The sequence below is a fragment of the Pholis gunnellus genome (assembly GCF_910591455.1).
Source record: "Pholis gunnellus genome assembly, chromosome: 2".
Taxonomy (NCBI): domain Eukaryota; kingdom Metazoa; phylum Chordata; class Actinopteri; order Perciformes; family Pholidae; genus Pholis; species Pholis gunnellus.
In genome coordinates this window covers 23755397-23777995 of record NC_136536.1, presented here as the reverse complement: position 1 = coordinate 23777995, position 22599 = coordinate 23755397, and the positions used below count along the sequence as shown (strand labels likewise).

At 42.5% G+C, this 22599-nt stretch overlaps 1 protein-coding gene across 2 annotated transcripts; it reads right to left on the bottom strand.

Annotated features, from left to right (window-relative positions):
* Positions 1-2692: 2692 nt before the first annotated feature.
* On the bottom strand, positions 2693-19266 carry LOC306701438 (Krueppel-like factor 15). 2 transcript variants are annotated; one of them, XM_079166744.1, is made up of 3 exons: positions 19030-19266; positions 15711-17265; positions 2693-5680 (listed from the first exon to the last, which is right to left on the bottom strand). In XM_079166744.1, exons 2-3 carry the CDS (start codon positions 17186-17188, stop codon positions 5512-5514), a joined length of 1647 nt encoding a protein of 548 aa, XP_079022870.1. In that variant the 5' UTR covers positions 17189-17265; positions 19030-19266; the 3' UTR covers positions 2693-5511. The 2 variants fall into 2 exon arrangements, with proteins under 2 accessions (XP_079022870.1, XP_079022871.1); XM_079166745.1 differs by lacking the exon at positions 19030-19266 and adding an exon at positions 17637-17761.
* Between the last annotated feature and the right edge of the window lie 3333 nt (positions 19267-22599).

The window sequence follows — 22599 nt, the reverse complement described above, 5'->3', positions numbered from 1 at the left end:
TGCTAACATGCTCGCAACGACAATGCTAACATTCTGATGTTGGGCAGGTACAATGTTTACCGTGTTCATAATTGTAGTGTAACATGTCAGCATGCTAACATGTATAGTAATTGTCAGTAAACAAACAACAGAAAGTACAGCTAAGGCTTGGTAATGTAAAGAATAAGAAAAATCACAATCGTGATAGCGGTGAAATTCGAGGTGCAATGTGTAAGATATGGCCACAATTTTAGTTAAAGACGTTCAAGAAATGAATGACACTATCAATAGAAGTTGAAGAGGACACAGTGTTGACGTTAGGTTTTGTGTTGCAAAGGTATCTACTGAAATTAACATGCTAACCAGCAAGCGCTGGCCCTGTCTTGTAATATCACTTGTACTTCGAGTGGCGATAGTTCGTCAGTGTATATAGTGTGTTGCTTTCAAATGCTGATAGTAGTAAAGGAAACGTGCACCAAAGTTGTAATTTTAAAACTCTAGTCTTACCATGTGAGAAAGTACAGTAGAGGCAGTTATGAAGGTAATCACACACATAAGTGCACATAAGTGCATAAATTAATTAATTAATAAATTCATGGCGCTAGATGTAAAAATATAATATAATAATAATATAATTACACGTTTTACCCCGCTGTTTCTCTATTGCTGGCCTCTTTGTGCTTGTACTTTAATAATTGAACGTTAATGGTTTAACTGGATGACTTTCGCGGACTGCTGAGGTGAAGTAACTGAGAGTTTGTTCGCGTTTTTTCTTTGTTTTCAAATCGGAGGTCAGGAAATGCATCGTGGGTACAGGGTTGTGGTTGTTTCAGGAGCTCAGAGGATACACACTGGGAAATCCCCAGAACAAAGGACACATTTTTGCTCGAATTCAAAGGGTCCTCGACATTGGAACAGTCCTTCAGTGATTCAATGAGGAAGCATGTAGTTGTCGAAAGATTCTTCCTTGACAGTTCCTGCACTACACCGACTCTGATTATGACCAGCCAATACATGTGGGAGTGCACAAACATGTCTAATGTGAACCCCCTGGAGAATGTGACTGTCACTTACTAAAATATAAATGAATAGTACGTCGAAGTGCTTGATTAGCAAAAGACTGTTTTATTTTTATGGTATTGAACTGTATTTGATTCTACTGTTGCATGTTCAAACATGCTCAGCGCGGCATTGCCAAGCAATCAGTGTTTAAGTACGCCTCGGTTATCGGTGTCTAGTAGATATAAGTAACCTTTTTTCTTCTTTCAGAAAGTCTTCGGACATCTGAAGAAAAGGAGCCCCGCTGCTGAACCTGAGACGAGCAAAAACCAACAGAGTGTTGTTCAGATCCAGATGTGTTGAATGAAATCCTTCTGTTGCCTCCCAGATCTATATCCATAACAGACACTGCGCACACAGACACTTAGCCACTACTCTTTTTGCTCACAATGACTCGGCAAAGCTTCTAAGAGGCAGATAAATATCCAAAGCCATTATTTAAAAATGTTGTGAGGGAGGAGGGGTAAGTGGTGGGGTGAACAAGGACAAGTCTGGATGAAGGGAGTGCAGAAAAGGGGGGGGGGGGGGGGGGGGGGGGGGGTCTATAATTTCCATGCAAATCTGCCATGTGGTACACATCTTGACATTTCTAACATTTCCAAGCTTTATGTTCCTTATGCAACCTTACGGGAAGCAGTTATTTTTTTCTTTCACTCTCTGAACTATATGTGGATAATAGGCACAATGGCAATATGTTCTTGAGTCACCTAACCTTACTTTTATATATGGGATTTTTATTTTGACCTTTGGAATACATACCAGAAAAGATCATGAAAAAAAAAAACCCGACTTTTTACAAGTTTCGTGGAAGCTTATAACTGCATTCGTTTTGCGTCACCACCGGCAGCTGTAGAGTCGCACAACGGCAAAACAAGCATCTAAGAAATGCAAAATGCTGCATTGTGGGATTGTGAGCAAAGAGTATGTGCCATGTAAACTTCATTTTATGACAGCACTATATATTACGTATCCACAAATGGATATGGGGAAATAAAGTGCACTTTTACTAAATAGGCAGTGATTTCAGACACATTAGCAGTAGTTGCATATTGAGCTAGAACTGGACAACCAAGTATCACAAGTGTTACATTTTCTTCCTACCTCTCCTGGTAACGAGTATCACTTTTATAAAAGATTTCACCATGTCTAAATCCAAACCCACTAAACCAGCCTGAAAATGTTGAAAATCAGAAACCATTGCATTAAAGTCTATGGAGCTGTCCTGATGCTATGCTATGATTGGCCAGTCTGTGTTTGAGGGGCGGGATTTAGTAAAGGCTCATTTGAGAGCCGTATTTCTCTGGGTGCCCATTTAAACTCTGAGTAAAGTTTAACAATATTAAAGCCTGGCTGTGCAACTTTTGAAAATAGTCCTCAAATTCATTTTCTTCCACGTAAAAAGTTGAACACATAAACCACGAGACCCTCCTTTGTTCAACTCGATACACTTCGCCTTACTTGGTCTGGTGTGACCAGTTTATGGCGGTTAATCACAGAATCATCACTTGTGGCAACGGTGGCCGCTGTTCAGCCAAAGTTATATTTGTGTTAAAGAATTGACTTTAGTGGTCTGGGGCGCTTGTGTGATAAATGCTGATCATGACTGTGAATAGTTCCAAGACAACAACAGAAAACATGTACTTGGTTTTGGGATTTTTATTGTAAATGTGTTTTACGTAGGAACAAAAGCAAAAATATAACATTTTAAGCAACTCTTCGCTTGTAATGTATTTACAGAGCACACACACATTACTCATCACATGTTTCATAATACATTATGCTGTATTGCAATTTGCACCTGACCAAGACACAGATTTGCATATTGGAGAATATGGTATCAATTCTGATCCATGGATGTGTTATGAAAACTGTCATGAGCATTTTATAATCATGTGTCGTGTAAAAACCTGACAAGAAAAAGCATGTTACCACATTTTTCACTATATATTTGAATTATCACGTTATGTACGCTTTCTTTACATATTCTTTAAAAGAATCTTTCACAATCACAGAAATCACCAGAAGAATAATTCAGATCTCCTTTTCAGATGCATATACAGTATTTACATACATTCACGGGCTCACACGTGACACCCATTCAGAAAAGTGTTTCTCCTGATAGTACGGAAGGAATGCTTGACATCGATGTTGCACTTCTTCCATTCAGTGTCCTGTTCATCCGCCGCGTACCGATCACTCAAGGGGTTCGTCAATCGATGTAGGTTTCAGAGAATCAAACGCTTCCAAAAACAACTGGATTCCAGTTCAAAACTTCAACATTCCTCTCTTAAAAAAATATCGGCATGGATTATCGTCAGCTGATCCTCAACTTCCTAGTACACAAAAAACTACGTCTGAGCTCTGTGCAGCAGGCATTTTGCGTCCCTCCCACAACACATTTGGTTTAATTCAACTGAGATGCACAATGATACACGCTAAAGCAACGTATACGGGGAAATGTAATATGACAAAAAAAGCAGAACAGTCACTATTCCCTTACAGTACGAGACCAAGGCATCTCATTTCATGGAAATAGATCTGATATGTTCAAGACCAGGGACAGATGAAATTGTTTTTTTAAATGATCTCCAATTTCCTATATACCTTTGGTGAATATGCTGTAACAAGTAATAAGACCAAAGTATTTTTGTTAAGTAAATGTTCTATGCAAACCATTTAGTTTTATTTTATTAAATGAATTTGTTGAATGACAATTGACTAATTTAAAAAGAGAAGAGGCTTCAATGGAAGAGCCATATTTTACTTGCCTCTTACAAAAGTACAAAATACTGATATTAAAGCGAGTCTATGTAACTTTTGAAACAAACCAAGCACATTGATTTTTTTACAAAAGAAAAGTTGAATTTATAGGCCATAAAGCACTCCCTTTCTAAATTCAATAAACAGGTGTCAAGCCAAAGTTATACTTTCTACCTCCAAAAAGCTACAAGCGTCAGCGTCGCAATCTACTGTGCATGTGTGGAACGCCTCCTCCAAGCAGATTGTATACGCATCCGTTTGAGAGTATAACCGAGGCTCTACTTGGTCTGGTATGACTAGTAGCTTATGGTGGCGAATGTTTGCTAATACTTTGTGTTTCTTCTTTACTTACTGTAAATATCCTGTAATTGTCATTTGTGGCAGCTGCTGTTCAGCTAACGTTACATAGGCATATACATGAAGCTGATCTGGGGTGAATTTGTTATTTGATGTTGTAACGGCAAATATTTCCAGCATCAGCAAGTGCAAAAAATAATCCACTTAGATTTGATATGTAAATTATTTCATTTCATTTGATATGAAAAAATTATTCTGTATTCACATTAAATAGAAGAAAAAAATGATTTGGCAGGAGAGGAGGCAAGAGATTTGATACGTTCAAGACCACCAGCCTTTGCTTGTGCCACTTGTGACATGAAGTAAGTACTGATTATGGCATCACAAAACCAGAAAACAAATATTATCTATCACGATTTGAAGACAGAAGAACAAACTTGTTTTTAACATTGGATTGAAATAATTCGCAGATAATCATTGGATGTGGCTGCACCCCAATTTAGTTTTGATCACCAAAAAAAAATACCAATGTTCTGAAGAAATACTCTCTGGACCAGATGAGACAAAAATAAAAAATAAAGAATTGCCAGAAATACAAACTTTTCACGTGTTCCAGTGCAAATTACATAATGACATGATGTTTGCTGGTGAGCTGTAATTCAACATGAACATGAGCATTCTTCTTGTGTTTGAGGTTACTTCAGTGTTTTGTTTTTTTCCTGTAACGAGACTCAAAGGCAACAAAGACACGTATTCAAAGCTACAGGAATGTTTATGCATCAATCACTCTGCCGTCAATCGGGGAAGGATTACACCAAGGCCCCAACAGTTCCCCATGTCCAGTGAGCTCTTGTTGCTGGGCAACAAATTCAATTTCAAGCCATCAAGCGATGCGTTTTTGCTAAACAACATTTGGCTCCAGGAAGGTAAAAAAAAGAAACTTGGGGTTTTAGCAGACCCCTTAGCGATGCATTTGTTTTAGTCATGTAAGGCTTTTGACTCCAGCAATAACAATAACACGGATCTCAAAGTGTAAAACTACTCCGAGTAGTAAATATTTCGTCAAATTAGATCAGCTAAAAGATTTGAGTGAGAAAAAAAAAGTTGTTATATACAAGAAGCTTATTCCACCTGTGAGGGTGTTGTGTCAAGTAACAGTTTTCTGTTTCACTTTATTTATTTTTTTACAGTCTTTTCCTCGCCACCCAATAAATAATAACAGTACCATGGATGTACGTCACGCGTACACGTTTGAACATAAACACACACCAGTGTTCTACACAGACCGCTTTAAAAAGGTGTTTGGACTTTCAACCCGCCCCCCCCCTGCTATCTTTCGTCACACACAAATACACACACATACCCCCCTCCCCCCATCCCCACTCAGAGTGGGGATGGGGGGAGGGGTCAGAAGAGTCAGTTTGCAGAGCGCCCTGTCCTGCTGCTTCGTGGAAAGCGGTGGACTTTGAGGTGTTTCGACAGGTGATCGCTGCGGGCAAACTTCTTTTCGCAGACGATACACTGGTATGGTTTCACTCCCGAGTGGGAGCGCCGGTGTCGGGAGAGCTCGTCTGACCGGGAGAACCTGCCAGAAGGAAAACCCAGAATGTGATTTATCAGATGTATTAAACAATTTTTTTTGGAACATCAAGCATCGCTTTAATCCCCCGTTATTGCTTCACATTTTTGTGTTTTATTCCCTAATCGCAGTCGATCAAAACTCTCACGAACTGTTGCGCTGTCATTTGAAATACTCCAAATTCTATGCTTAAATTATACTGCACTTCCTACAGTCACGCTTCAAACAGCTAAATAAAGTAAAATCCATGTCAAGCAAGTTAAAGAGCCATCCCATATTTAACTCAGGAATCTATTCCTGGCCTGCTCTGCTCCGGTCTCTATGGGCTCAGGCCAGCTTTGGGTATCATGACAGTGAAGGGTTAAGTGGTTGATAGCATAGTGCCTGTGGGCCTTGTGTGTGTGTGTGTGTGTGTGTGTGTGTGTGTATCTGTATGTATAAGTAAAGCTGTTAAAATCAGATTAATCTTTAACACAGATTCATTTCCCAATGCATTTTCAGTAGCAGTGGCGAGCTGAAGTCATGAAGGCGATAACTCACAGAGATATAAAGATGTCGCTCACAGTTGTTTTAAAGCATTTCCACTCTAGAAGTGGATTACACAACCTGCCTCTTCATAATTGTAATGGCCCAATAAAAAGAAGATAACTAACAGAGCTTATAAAGCCCAAGTGTGGAATCTGAAAAGCAAGGAACCTCAAAAAACAGTCTTTAAAAGTCATTTGGTTCATTGTTTGGTATTGAATTCTTTTTATTTTGCCTATAGTCAGAAAGCCAGAGAATATATTTTCCAAAGACTGTTACACTTAGATTTAAATCTTTAATACCTAGCCCTATTTTTAGGCCTCTGCTCAAAAATTGCATACCCATACCAAAAAGATTGTAATTCTGTAACTACAAGGTCTATTTGAATAATTCTGATGTTATAATACAGGTAACACTTGTGAGATGTGTTCATATGTGTAAATATCAGTGTATATGTTACAGGTTAAGAGTAAATGAAGATGGCACACAGCTCAAATTGAAAAGTTTCAGGTTCGCCTAAAAATAAAAGCACTTTTACTGTTATCTTTTTCTTGAAATGAGGCCCTGGCTAGCCTAGAAACTCGCCCAAATCATAGCACAACATGTCAGTCGTCTCTAAAAAAAGATTTGGCTTTGATAAAGTGAAGCAAAAAAAAGTTAGACAGGTTTTAGTACAAAGGTCAGGCGAGGTCGAGCAAAATTGTCATTTTGGAACCAGCTGTTCCATTGTACTTTTATATATTATATAACTCAGTGGTGGGCCGTCAATGCAAAGCCATCTCTGCTGGCCTAAACAGAATCACAAAGTTATAGCTATTTTATAATTTAATATTTTTTCTTAAATACATATGTATGTATCATAATTTAAAAAAATATTTTTCCCATTATCTTATTTTCTCATTGCACAGCTACTGTGTTCCTCAGTTGCTATGCTTCCAGTGCAGCTTGTTTTAAGTAGAGCTTTTATCCAATCAGATTTCACCTCTGTGTCTCTAGGTAAGAAGAGAGGCCCGAGGCCTGCAGACTCACCAGTGCCTCCATGTGCAGTTTAAGTGAATGGGGACGATATTGTTGATTGTCATAGTCTTCAACCAATCAGATCTTTAGTTTGAGATTCTTTGATGCCCCAGAGTGGCCTGCTGGCCTACAACTACGTCAGCATTACTCCAGCTCACTTTGCAGGAGTCAGGTGCAGTGTGTGCTGTGATTGGTCAGTGGGCGAGCATGTGACTATTGGAAAACGAAACTTAACTTGCCAGCAGAGCTTAGTTGGAGGTTCAAATTGAAAGAAATTATAACATTTTTAGGGTTTTGATTGGTGTAGTTTATTTATTTTTTTACCTAGCTTTGTTTTTTTAGCACTCAATGGCTAAATAAGGTGGAGAAACGGATTTAGTGGCGGAGTTACTGACAACGTCTTTCTCAAGAAAGACATTTCAAGAAAAACTGGACATAGTAAGAAATGGTCAGTCAACGCCACAGCTGGCAGCCCTGACTCAGCAGGAAAAAGATTTGTATGAACGGTGTTTCTTGCTGACAGCGTCGGAGAAGCGTTGCACATTTTATGGCTGGGTTTGGAGCTATGCTACGCTAACCTGAGAACACCATAGCATTTGAAAACTTTTGGAGAGACTCGAGTGGATCTACAACTCAACGAACACTTTCGCAGGGAAACAGCTCCACAACCGCGGCCCGACGTGCGGTCTGCGCCGGCCGGCGGGCTCCCGGCCCTGCTGCGAACCTGCCGCAGCAGACCGGCTAAATACAACTGAGGATCGACTGTCATCACTGGCTCCATGAATCGAGAAGGACTTCTTACTGGAACTAAAACAATGTACTTGGATTAAACTCTTTAAGTTTCGGTAAGTCACAAACTGCGTCAGTTTAGTAATAGTAACGTTACTACTGTTCATTTGTCTATCGTGTCGTTTTTATGAATAGTATTTGAATGGCTCGTGCTCTTATGTGGTGGAATGCGTGGATCCGCTGCAGCTTTGCTGGATTGATGTGTCATAATGAGGTTATTAGGAGGTAATTCAACTGTAGTAGGACAGCACAGAAGGCCCAGGTATAAAATGCACGGCCCGCCACTGATATAACTAAATATTTCACTGGTTTTATCACTATTAGTGTTCAATCTATCCAAATACAGCAGTTTGGCATCATTTTGACAGCCTGAATCCTCTCAGAGACTGTAAATCATGGATCCATCCTCGTCTGACTGCAGTCTGCCTGTGTCTATGTGAGGCTTTCTCTGCCTATGATTGGCCAATTTCAGAGTATGACACCTCGTTCGACGTGCAAGAGTCTCAAAAAAACGGTGAGCGTAAGCTGGTGTTGATTGACAGAATCGTTAGCCAGAAAAAATAAAAAATGCGCCGTGCGTCACCGAGCATAAAATCCGATACGCCGAAAGTGAAATCCCTAACCCCCGGTCCCCCAAGCATGTCTGGCCCTCCTTTCTCCAGGAAACAGATGAGAAACACACAGGATATACGTCGAAGCCATATTTGAATCGAAATAAGCGGGGATTTATCCGTTCTCATCAAGAAAATCAGCTCAAGGGGAGAAGCATTTATGGTTATCAGCGGTGGAGCGGCTTGTTTTTGTGGGGCTTGTCGGCTGTATCTTTGTAATGGTTTCACAGAGAGAAATTCTGAAGATATCTCTGGATTCTGTGTCGAATTTTCTTGCTTTCTGATGTATTGGTCGGCCGTGTTAGCCGTTAGCTTTTTGTTCGTAGCCTTGTCCGGACTGCGTAGTTCGCCGTGTCATGGCGACAAATACGTGATATTGTGGTACATCTTCTCGTTGATTATATTAGTTTGTGTATAATTGTGTTTGCCGTGTGTAAAATGGCTTCGAAGTTAATGTTACCCAGAATTTCTTCGTTAAGTCGGTATATAACATGTGTGTAGCATTCATTATATTCGTTTCTGAAAAGTGCATTTTACGACACTCTCTTCGCTAAACTGTCTCGCTGGAACCCAAAATGGTCCTCGCTCAGTAGCCAATGCTTTATCTGGGCTTACTTTTGTTGTAGCCCTGCATCTATTGGCCCTTTACATGTTCAGGATATGATCTTATAACTGAGTAGTATAGATATCTAGTCAACATTGTGACCCGACTGATGCTGCGTTCACATGGAGTCAGGCAGTGAATAATTTTGGTGAACGACAGCAAGACCGTAAAATTAGGTGAGGCCGGCAGAGAGTACCAGCAACAGTACCGGAAGACAGAATTACTTTTGTTTTAGTTGTTTTACATGACAGAATACAACCTGATGTTAGTTAGCACCCCCGCACAAGGGGGACGTTTGCGATTTAATTTTTAAAGAGAAAGCTGCATTTTTTTGAATGCATAATGAGACTAATTATGTCAAATAACAGACAAAAAATGATGATATATATTGCTATTGTGAGGGAACAAAATATATTAAGTACGAGTCTATCGTTTTGTCCTCCCGTCCCGTTGAACTGTTTTTCCCATGTCGCCCAAAAGGTGTTGTCGGTCTGCCATCTACCGTCTGGTTCCATGTTGATGCAGCATAAGAGTCTACGGCCACACTTGTGAGACTGTACTTGCGTTAGATGAGTTAAATGCTAATGTCAGCATGCCAAGATGCTCATAATGACAATCAAGAGTGGACTGGCCATCAGGAAGTTCAGGAAGACTCCGGAACGAGCGATCCATTCCGGGTCAGATCGGTTGGTGGCCATAGAGAGTTTTTACATTCAGATTACAGCAGTTACTGTATGGTCCTCTGCCGTGGTGTACAGCCACAGGCAGCACAAAGTGGAGGGGGTACCTGTCAGTCTGGGCCTGTCTAATAATAAGGGAGGATACGAACGGTTGTCATTCATTGCCAAAAGAGTTCAAACTCGCCCCATCTCAAAGTCTCTGGCTAAAGTTCCGCTTCTGTACGTCCCTGATGACGATGCTAACATCCTGCAGCTAAGCAGTGCTATTTATTGTGTTTACCATCATTATTTTGTGTGTTAGTATGCTACCGTTGCTAATTACCCCAAAAACACAGCTGACACTGTATCTGCTCATAAACCAAAGCATTGGACAAATTACAACCTGATTATGGAGCTAGAGGATAAGTGAATGTGTCACCAAACGTATTCCAATTTATCCTGAAAGGTCAGGGCATCACAAAGTCTTTAGGACCATCAATGTCAGTACAAAAGTCCACCCAATAGCGGATGAGATATTCTGACCATCAGTGCCCTCCATAAAGCCATGTCAGTCTGTTCTGAGTGAGTCTAGGTCTATTACAAATATGCATGTTTTCTATATAGTCGAGCTGGAGGGATATATTGCTCATTTTAATGAGTGTTTTGCTGGTCTATGCGACAGTTTGCATGTGCTGCAAGATACTTGCTCACTGGGGGCAGCAGAATAAGCTGAAAACATACTCTCAATTTAAAAAGTTGATATGGTAAATGTTGCCTAATAAACTGTACAACAGTAACATTTATTTGAACTTGGGGTTTTGGCCCCCTAACGGATGAAACATTTACTCTGCTTTTGGCTCTATTTTGGTCCCCACCAAAACCTTTATTATCTGTAAGTTTTCAGCAGCTAAATGTTCCACTTTGTTCACCAGTTAGCTGCTAACTTTCCTTCTTTGGTGCTGGGCAAAGATCTGCGGCCTGCTTGATGAGAGAGGTGGGAGTGAACTAAACCAATCCGGTTGCAGGGTAAAAACAACAAGCTGAAAGGCGTTTTAAAGGGCCAGCGTGTAGCATTTGGCATCATTCTTACAACTGACTGAAATTTCTCCTGTATTCCAAGCGTGTAGGAGAACACATTGGCCAACAAAAACACGAAAGGCCCTCTCTATAGCCAGTGTTTGGTTTGTCTATTCTGGGCTACTGTAGAAACATGGCGGTGCAACATTGCAGACTCCGTGAAGAGGACCCACTCCCTATGTAGATTTAAACGGCTCATTCGATGGTAAAGTAAACACAACAATTGTTATTTTCAGGTGATTATACACCAAAGAAAACATACTTATTGATATCATATTCTATTTCTGCCAATAGACCCCCCTCTAAATGTCACAAACTGCACCTTTAACACTCCATAGAGCTGCAGGGAATGATTGAGAATTATCTTTGGGTTCATCAGTTCAAGCAACCCTTTACATTTGATCCATTCTAAAAAATAAAAGCATGCAGCTCTGGCGTAAACGAATGCTTTCTACAAGTGCCCTTCTGGCAAAATGACTTTGTCTGTCACATGCGTGTCTCTACAGATGCTAGATTAGCAGGGTTACTCAATCTACACCAAGAGGCATGTCAGTGTTAAAGTTAAAATCTGAAACCACATCAGTCTCTTTATGCTCTGCACTCTATATTTGTTCCTTATGGTAATCTGCGTGTGTCGCGCATGCACACATTACACCCTAAAGCTGTACTGTATTAGCTTCAAGCCAGGGCATGATAGAAACCATGCAGCTATTCTGCTGACTTCAAACTGGGCTTGAGCCCAACTACAACATACTGCACTGGGGAAGATCTTTCAACACAACATGCGTTTAGGACTTGTGCAAATACACTGATTGGTCTTTAAATCCATGTTTTTATGGGGGGTGGGGGGTGGAATTGATCATGTGCCAGTTCTCATAGTTTTTCACTTGCACCTTGAGCAACACATAGTATACATTTTAGCGTGGGCGCCGTGGGAAACATGTGCAGGCTCTGTTCTGGCTTGTTCCTAAACTGAGCTCTCGGCTCTGCAGCCAAACACAGCACAGTGAAAACAGCCGCGTAAGGGTGGGGCTGTCAGGTTGGTTGGCACACCTGGCAGATTACAGTAACAAGAGATGTTGGTAAACACACGTACTGTACCAGAGTTTTATCTGTCGTCTTTTATTGTCCTTGTTTGTCCCATTTACGTCTCCCGCCACCGTGTTTATGAGCGGCTCAATTTCCACTGTGTGTAAGTTGAATTACATTAATGTGTGACAGCACTAATCAATGACAGAGCAAAGCTACATACAAGTAGCCATAAAATATCTTCTGATTGGTTTCCCAAAGATGGATTTCTTTAAACCAGAGGAGCTGAATTCCTGAATGTGTTCTGAAGCAGGACACTGGATGCTTTTTAGCTCTGCCACAGGCCTTTTTTTCTGGAGGGACCTAGGAGCGTCGATAACATATCACAGCTGACTGATAGTCAGCTGAGCTCTAAGTGCCCAAGTGTGTCGCTAAATCAAAAAGTGACAGCTCCGTCGCCACCCAAAAACATTGTCTTGTTGTAACAACGGATGCGTCGGCTGACAAGGACAGCACGCCAGAGCACCAATGACAGCTGTCGTGTTATTACAGCAAACTGTTTTGGTTCCAGCCCAGTCCGACTCAGAAAAACTCACGCGGGAGTCTCCATGCAGGTCTGAGCTGAAAATACTGTTGCCTGCATGTGTTCCTTTTTAAGTGTTGACATGTGACTTTGTCCGTGCATACAGATCTTTACATGAGCATAACCATAAACTAACTATAGCCAGAGAGAAAGAGGGGGATACCTTAAAGCTTTGGAAAGAAAGAAGGAAGAAACATAACTTCCACTGAGTTATAGAAAGCCAATGAAATACCACTCCTATCTACCCCAGAGGGGCAAACACATGGATCTATTCTACAGTTACAGAGGGTAAGAGGTGCCTTACTCCCAAGCTCACCTCCATTTCCTGAGGAGAGGAGCAAGGAAAGGGCAACTGTATAGTATAGTATATTACTGCTGTCATGTGAAGACTGCAGAAGTGTAGTTTGGGGAGGACGGAAATGCAACCCAGTCGCCAGAACAAATGTCGGCACAGTATGTTCCTACAAACCATGGAAACGTTTCAAAAATACATTTCGTAGCAGGCTTGCAGAAACGCACAATGTCAATGCCAACATTCCAAAACAATTGGTTAGGTTAAAGCAAAACAATTACTGCAAATAACAACCGCCTGTTGGGAACTTTCTTATGTTAAGTAACAAGCTAAACCAACAAGCGACTACAAACAACCCTGATCTTGTTCTGTCCTCTCCTGTGTTTGTTCGACAACCCTTCGACACCTTCTTGCTTCTCATAATTGTTATTATAACGGGAACCTTTAACAACGGCTGCTGCACATACTCACCGGCTCTGCCTGAATGCAAAAATATCTGCGTTTAAAAAGCAAACAATATAAAAACGTCCACATTCAAGGTTTCCGTGGTGTGCAGAAACGTACGATGCCAACATTGTTTCTGGGTGACTGGATGTCGTTTTGTTGCAGAGACGATGGATACTCCTCTCATATCTGTTGCTATGAACCTTGAGCCAATTAGTTTAGCTTAGCATGAGATGGCTAAACGTGTTGCATTACACGGGAAAAAAACATATGCTACAAAATGCATTTAACACATCATGTCTTTATGTGAACAAAACACACGTTTGCCACAAGCCAGCTTTAAGAAATGCTTAAAGGGTCTCATAATTTTTTGGTCTAGAATAACATAACATAATATGTTTACAAATACTTGAATGTAAACCCAGACATAACACACATTGTGAAAAAAAGTGTCACATCCGGAGGGTTTTAAGTGGCTGCAGGTTTTCAGAGCAGCGTCCTCACAGTGTGGTGTTGCAGGGAGAACTATACGCTGAGTTGGACTAACTCTCTCACAGGCACTTTTGCGTTACTCTCCTTACCTAAAGCTAATACAAATTCTAACCTCACCCATAGGCTCAATTCAAACTTAACCATGTTGCTTAGCCTAACACAACCCTGCCTCCATCCAAACACATGCACTCTCAGGCAATAGCTCCATGTATAGATATGGAATCCAAAAGTCGGAATTTGTACTTTGGATGGACGAATGCAGATCAGGATTCTAGATGAAAAGCAATGATTGCCGGACAGAAAAGTACATGTATAAAGTAGAAAACTATGAGCTTGATCCTCCGCTGTGTGAATGTACGTGTGTGTGTGTGTGTGTGTGCAATGTGGGCGCAGACAGTAAGCAAACAAGTGGAATAACTAGCAGGGGGCAAAGTCTGCATGCAGAAAACTTCAAAAGGCGTTCTATCTAATCTACAACTTGAACCATGGTACAAAAACACAGATAGTGGAGACACACAGCCAGCATGTAGAATTGAACTGATTGTGACTGTCTTGAATAGAATTCAATGTAGTTTTCCTTAAGATGGACCCTGTCACCATCCCCTCCCATCCATCCACAAAGCCTTTATCGAAGGGGAGACACTACAAGTGAATAGTGTAAATGTTTTGAACTAATATACCACCCCAATTGATTGCTTGCATTAAGTCAATCATTTTTTGTGTCACAAGTTTTCTGAAATTCTAAATATGAATATGAGTCATTATCTTGTTAAATATGTGCTAATTTACGTACATTTCCAGAACAGATATCTGCATTTTGCATAAAGCCAGGTTCAAAATGTTTGACTCTAATATGTAAACAAAATTACACAAAAGATTTTACAGAAGGGATTTTGCATATCTCTTTTATCACTCCATAAATCAGGAAAAACATGTTCACCATGTGCATAAGAATAAAATGTTGTATAAATCAGGCTCTGAATGATATATGAATAAATCCCTTTATAAAATCCTTCAGAATATAGATCGGAACGAAACTGGAAAGTTTGATGTATGTATTTGCTGCTGAAGGGGAGTCTAAGAACAAATGGCCTTTAAAGACATGTTTTGTAAAATTCCATACATTTTGAAGACACTACAGGTGATTAATTACTTACTTGTTTACTATTATTAAAAGTATGAAATGTTTTGTTTGAAGATGCAAATGAGGCATTATCTAATGGTAACTTATTGCATTAGATGCATGTAGACAAATTAGTGAAATAAACAAAAGTTTTCTTTCTTCTAGTCTGAAAGAAAATGTGTTATGGAAGCAGAATAGCCCAAACTTGTCCCTGAACACTTTCATGTTCCCATGAAACTAAAACTGGTGACATGAAAGATCTGCTCATTTCCTGTTCGATGAAAATGTATGAAAACCTTCCAACGTGTCTTTTCAGCTCTCAGAGAGGAGTTCAACGAAAACAATAACACTTTTCCATCCAATTGCATTAATGGTGGATTAAGATCTGACCTTTGCTTCATCACTGTTCTTGCCATGGAAAACTAATTTTCTTGTGTGCATCTCTTCAAAGTCTACTCACATCGGAAGAGTGATGTGTTAGATTATCAACAGCTATCTGTATATGAGTCCACAGCGGAAGTTGATAGTCCTGGTTGCTGTAATCTCTGTAGTATAGATAGAACACTTCCCCCTACAATTGCATCACTCATTTAGCTGTACCTTCTATGTACTGTATATTCTATCCACCGACCAATCTATCCATTCATCACCATTCACCAGACTTTGAAGGTTGCAATGTGTGTAAATCTGAAGGTAGCAAGAGTGTTCTAATACATCATCTCTCCAGTCCATGACTGCTCTCATCGGCATCATTTGATTTGATAAAAAAAAGGACACTTGGTTCTGCTCACCTCCATCCACAGCCGGGCCACGTGCAGGCGAAGGGCTTCTCCCCCGTGTGCCTCCTCAGGTGGGCTTTAAGGTGGCTGCTCTTGGTGTACATCTTATTACAGCCAGGAAAAGAGCACTTGTGCATTTTAATGAGGTCCGCTACTGTGCTCTTCTGGTACCTCTGACCTCCGACGAGGACCCCCGCAGTTGAGCCCCCGCCTAACCCCCCTTCCCCGATGCCAGTGGGTTTGGCGGCGATGGGCACCGGTGCGATCCGGACAAATTTGGGGGACACGGTGATCCCGTTTTTGCTTGAGCTGGTAATGTTTGTCGCCGAAAGCAGCTGAGGCACCAAGGCAAAGGTCTGCCCCTGGATGTTGACCAGGAGTTGGGCAATTTTGATATCCGACAGGGCCTGGGCTGGCTGGGTTTGGGTTTTTGGGGGTTGGGTTTGCTGAGTGACAGTATCTGAGATGGCACTTGGGTTGGGCTCTTGTTTGATCTGGATGGGCTTGATTTGTAGGATGACAGGCACGCTGGAAGCGCTGGTACCTTCTGATGAGGCCGGTGGTGAACCACAATCCTCTTCTTTGATCTCGTCAACGCCATGAGGAGAACTAAAATCCACTGCTGATGGCGAGCTGTCCATGTCCGATGCACATGGTGTGTGTTTGGTCTCTGTGTAGGAGGAGAGCAGCGAATGTGCCACGGGCACAGTCTGATCCGAATTCCGTGACACTGATACAAATTCTCCTGCTATAGTCCTTGAACCTTTCGCCTCAGCATCCTCTGGCATTGGCGACATTGCCTCATCGCTCCCCTCCTCTTCTTTCTCCAATGCCACCGCCATGTTCTCTTCCAGGAACTCCTCAATCTCCTCCAGGGTGGGCTGAAAAAGGAGCGCCGCTGGATCCTGCATCCCATCCAGGAAGACGGGGAACTCGTAGCAGTCCTCTTTGGCGTGTTGCTGGAGGAGAGTCAGCCGCTGCTCCCTCTTGGACTCCCAGGCCAGGCCCATGGGTAAAAGAGGGGTAGATGGGGATGAAGAAGAGGAGGGGGGGGATAGGGATAGGGAGGAAGATAGAGAAGAGTGAGAGCTGCTGCGAGGGAGGGAGGCCTGCGAGAGGAGGAGGTCCAGCAGGCTGTCTTGACTCTCTCCTCCCGAAGAGCTACAGCTCCCGCTGCTCCTGCTGCCCCTGCATTCGTAGTTGGCGCCAAGGACGTGCCGCAACGTCGGCGACGAGGTCTCGGGGCTAGAGCAGAGGGAGGATCGAGGGCTGGAGGAGTCGCTGAGGTCATCCTCAGAGGCGCGAGGGGAGGAGAAGAGCGTCTCCCCTTGGTAGGGGTGGTGGTGGTGGTCGTAGATGCACGTGTCAGTTACCATGATGCCCGGCAACGCGCCACCATTAGTGTGGTGATAGAGGCAGTTGTAGTCCGCCCCCGGGGGGCTGGTGTAATACAGGAAGGTCTCCTCACCAAGCGGCAGGTGATCCACCATTCCTTTGGCCTGCTCTCAAGATCAATCTGTTCTACTGGAGATCGGCTGAGTGTCGACGAAAAAATTCTGTCTTCTTTCTGCAAAAGACAAATGAGTTTCATCATCATGGCTATGACAGAAATGTGTCTTTCAATTTGACTGCATACCAAAACTACATTGTGTTTGTAAAAGAAAAAGGAGATTTTGACCACCTACTCTGTCTGTGCTTCATTTTGAATTACATTTTAATTATATCTAACTTCCCCATTAGCAGGTTTGTGCACTGGTGATCATCATTTCCAAATAAAACAGCATGGCAACCCAGAAACAGTGAAGTCAGGTTAGTCTGAGAAACAGGGTTAAAGTTCTACAAGACAGTCTCCTCAAGATCATACTGTATTATTATTATACGTAAACCTGCAGAAAGACGGAAAATATGTCATTATGTTTTGCTCTCTACACACTATACCTGCTGCTGGTTCAAGAGGTCTGCAGCTGATGGCACTTCAAAAGGAGAGCCAACCACTTCTGACAGAAGTGTAATTTGAAGACTGTGAGTGTGTGTGTGTGTGTGTGTGTGTGTGTGTGTGTGTGTGTGTGTGTGTGTGTGTGTGTGTGTGTGTGTGTGTGTGTGTGTGTAGATGCTGCAACTGCTGGTTCAGACTTCAAGCTGACCATGTAGGATCAGGGGTTCCCATTTCTCACTGCTTCCAACATTAAAGCCATATGGTTTTGCTGTCATTTAATAGTGTGTTTCTATCCCTTTCCCTCTAAGAAAAAACCCCCAACAACAATAAAAATGAATTGCAATGCTACATAACCTTGTGAGACATACACAGCGATGTGCTCTCAGAAATGTACATAAAACTGCAAAGTTCAACCTGAAAGCCTCCAGACTACCAAGGGTGTGGTTACAACATAAGCTTATATTTCATCACATTTAATCAACAGATTTAAATGGGATGATGAGTGAAGGATTTAGTGTCTATGTTTACCCAAGCAAACAGCCCACACAATGCATCTACATTTAACATGGATTAAAAAAAACGCCAGACATTATCAAATGGCCTTAGATGCCATGAACGTCTGATTACCCATGACGAAAAAATCACTCTAAATTGCCACATGTGAATTGCATGAACCGACAAATATAATAAATGACTGTGCGCCCTCTTCTGTAAAGCTGAAAAGCTGCCGTTTCGCAAGTGAAGCCCAGAGACCTCCATAAGGACCTCACAGAGGAAAGTCTCTCGATTCATTTGATTATTATTATTATTACTTCATTTACGTTGAGTTAGGCGATCAGAATTGCATTAAAGTTATTGTGCGGTCCCCCTCCACCCCACCACCACCTTCGAACCACCTTTGCACCACCACAATTGGTGATCTACCGCCAACATTCCACTCATATACGTTTATGGCATGGGGGGGGGGGGGGGGGGGGTCTTGGCTAAGCCCTCGTGGGAAAAAAAAAGTTTAGGAAGAGAGTTTGGGAACACCTTGGCTCGGTTCCAAGTCACTGTCCTTACTGCTTTGACAGCACGCACTCCTGGTCTTCACCAGGCATGTATGCTTAATCAACACGGGATCTATGACGTGTTTAACAACATGACTAGTCACATCACAGAAACAACTTCCAATATTAGATTTACATGATTACAGATAGTGTGAGCGCAGCAGCAAGCATGGTGCATGAAACATTAGACGTCGCTTCGGAGCGCGCATATGTACAAGACACCAAACACCTCTCCAATCACAGCTCTGCGGAGCCACGCGTTCCCGCTGTGCTCCACAACAGAGGGACGGACAAGCACGCGCAGATACAAACAGACAAAACACCAGCCTCCCCTGTTTAGACTCACTCGTATGTGTGTGAGGGGAAAATCCCGTACAATAATCCGCTCCTCCTGCGACGTGCGCTCCCCTCTCTTGAAAGCAGCTGTCAATGCGTAATAGCGCGTAATGGCAATGCAACTCCGCGACAAGGTCTTTGCATTGCTCTACACCTCCTCTCTCTCTCTCTCTCTCACTCTCTCTCTCTCTCTCTCACACACACACAGACAGACAGACACACACACACACTACTTTAAACCCTTCGCTCTCTCTCTCTCTCTCTCTCTCTCTCTCTCTCTCTCTCTCTCTCTCTCTCTCTCTCTCTCTCTCTCCAGAGAGGCTGGTTGTTCGCTTAGCCGTCACATGATCGTAGCTGAGGAGGGGTTGGGCTCATGAAGGCTCGCCTGCTCTGGGCGCTGCAATTGGCTCCCGCGGAAGAGGGAGGCCGGGCCTCGAGGTCTGGCGTCAATGGAGAGAGGGTGTGTGTGTGCGCGCGCACCAGTGTGAGCAGATCATAAAATCACTTTCACCATACCTTTATTATAACTATAGGACTTGATTAGCTCAAGCAGGGTTGTTTTTTTACATTGTGTTATTTCTGTGTATTTACAAAAGGACTTGCATTGTTTTTCTAAATTCCTATCGTTCATTCATTAATTGTTCATATAATGTAATATTAGTCTTTAGGAATAACTCATTTCCATATAATATGACCTTAACATGTCTGTTTTAAAAGTCGCTTAGATAACAGACAGTTTTAATAATAACAGTTTTATTTGCCTAGAAAGCACACTGTGCTCTGGCAGTGACTCAGGGAGCCATCCAGTGTTTACATGATGCCTAATATTGCCTTCACTCCAGTTGAGCGGGCGTCTTATAAACATGTCCGCCCGGGCCGTAGCTTCACCGGCTCCGACCTAATTAGATTTGCCTGCGTAGGGTTAGATTACCTTTCACCGCATTCGGATAAATGATCCACTCTCAGCCTGCTTGTAAACACCATAAGAGTGTTTCAGTGTGCGCTCGAGCACGGTACAGAGTCAGTGTTTGTTACACCGCCGTGTAAAAGGACACACTATGTCACACTGCTACTGTTGTTACTGCTGCTGCTGTAAGTGCTGCTATTGCAACACATTCTCACTCCGATGCATTGAATACCGCAGTTTAGCTTCAAACTATGACCTCTATCCTTTGGCGTCAGGTTTGGACTTGTCAGGGACGGCACATCAAGGGCACGGCTCACTTCCAAAATAAACTTTCGTCTTCACAGGAAGTTTGGTGAAAGCAACAAAAATCTGCTAAAGCTTTGTTTATACTTGCGCTCTACCGAGCACGAACAGAAGCGTTTATTCTCTGTGCGCTGCATTATTCTCCAAAGATGCCATAGGGCGTAAAAACAAAATGAACTGTGAGGATTCAAAAAGACAATGATTGTAACCCATAGACTGTCTCATAGAAGTCTATGGGTGTAACCAGCAAAAAGCCATTAACCAAACTGGTTAATGGCCGAGGAGGGATTGCACTTATCTGTAAACTCATATCTCATATTTATTGACTACTTTGTCAACTTTGTACAAGCTTTTTAAACAATTTGATTTGGCTCCAAATTATAAACTCAAATAATTTAAGACCTCCTGTTTCTAAAGTATTAGCTGAATTGGCCTTCAAAAGGAGCCAAGAAGGCCAATCCTGCCAGATTGTCAATTTCGGGGTCTTCTGCTTTTCGTTTCACTGAAGCGTGAGGGTTAGCGTGACAGTTTCCCATTTCTTTACACGGTCCTTTGCATTTTTCGGGGTGACCTGGGATCAGGCAGAGGTTTTTCGTTATGAAGTGTTAAAGAGAAGCAGGGCAGCTTGCTGTTCATCGAGTCAACACTTCCCTGTTTTCCCCCACACAGATTACATCCTCCGTTCATATCAATAGTCAGCTCGTGGAATACATGAGGAAGTCCGAGTATCTTGTTAAAGTTCGGCTCTACGCGAGTTATCTCTGTGACCCATTTCAGCTCCCGAGACACCATGTACGTTTTAGGTCTGATCTGAAGTCACATTCAAGGAAATGCAGGGCTCATAGTAATTACTCACCCACACGGTCTAATGAAGTCCACAGAGGTTCTTTTTCTCTGCCACGCTAACTAATTGGTTTCGGCTGCTCCATTCCAACTCACAAACACCTACACTTGTGCATATTATGTAAGCCTCCAGATGGACCTAATGAGTAAAATTGATTTATTTCACTTGGTAATGCTTGCAATGGGCCAAAAGAGAAATGGGGAAAATGTGTGCTTCTTGCGCACATTTTTGTAAGGTTGTAATGATCCCAGACGTTAACAAAGACAGCAAAAAGCACTGGACGGGAAAATTAGGTATATGCTTTCTAAGCAGCATAAGGCTCCGGTCGATTAGTCCAAAAAGTGACATCCTTCCATAGACTTTATATAAGAAGTGGACGTAGTCATGGAGACGTCAACCATTGGTTTGTGGACTGCTGTTTTGAAGCCTCGAGTTCATGCGATTTCACCAGTGCCATCTTGGATTACGGCTGTAGCCATGTGTTTTTTTCCGCAGCCAATTAACGGAAGTTACCATACTTGGAATGCGTAGGAGTGATATAGAGACGCCGTATACGGCTCTGGTAGTGGCAGGGACCTGTCGATCACAGTAAGCCCGCCCTAAAGCATCCCCTGCTTTATGGTCTGTTTGACTCTAAATCAGGGGTGTCAAACATACGGCCCGCGGGCCGGATCCGGCCCGCCACGTCATTTTATGTGGCCCGCGAATCCGCCAGCAAAAAAAAATAATGTAAAAGTCGGACAATTTACAAATATCCGTTGTATCGTGCACGGCGGAGCTCCTCTCCGATCCGCACGCGCCGCGCACACCTCCACCAGCTTCCACATACGCCCCCCCCACCCACCCACCGAAGACGAAGGAGCACCCCCCCCCCCCCCCCGCCGACAACCGGCCCTTTGGGGGCAACCATGATGCTGATGTGGCCCCAGAGCGACAATGAGTTTGACACCCCTGCTCTAAATGGACCATCATTTACTAAATGAACATCATGCTGTATTGAAGAAGACTTGAAACTAGAGATTGAGACCATAAACTCATGTTTACAATGTTTACTGAGGTAGTAAATCAAGAGAGAAGTAGAGTCACTTTCTCATAGACTTCTATACAATCAGACGTATTACTTCAACCAGAGGAGTCGCAATGCAAGTCGAATTCAAGTTTCACTTCAGCATAGGCTACACTCAGCAGAGCCGGAGGTTGCCGCCTGCATTCTACGTCTTTTCCAAAACACTTTTCCTTGACCTTGATGGGAATTGTCATGACATCAAGGAGAGAAATTAGGGGAAATTCATTAGGACTTTGGAGTACAGTGACAAAGTCAATGCAATCCAAAACAGAATCAAACCTCCGAAGAAAGATGTTTTACCCAATCAATTCATTTATTCAATTTATTCAATCAATCAACGACAGCGGATGGTGCCTTGCTTTCAATGTTGCTGTCGCAAGGAATTGTGGGAAGGCATTATCTATTATCTATCTAATAGACTGGTCCAGTGTTCCCTACCCTAAAGGAGATTATAAAGGAA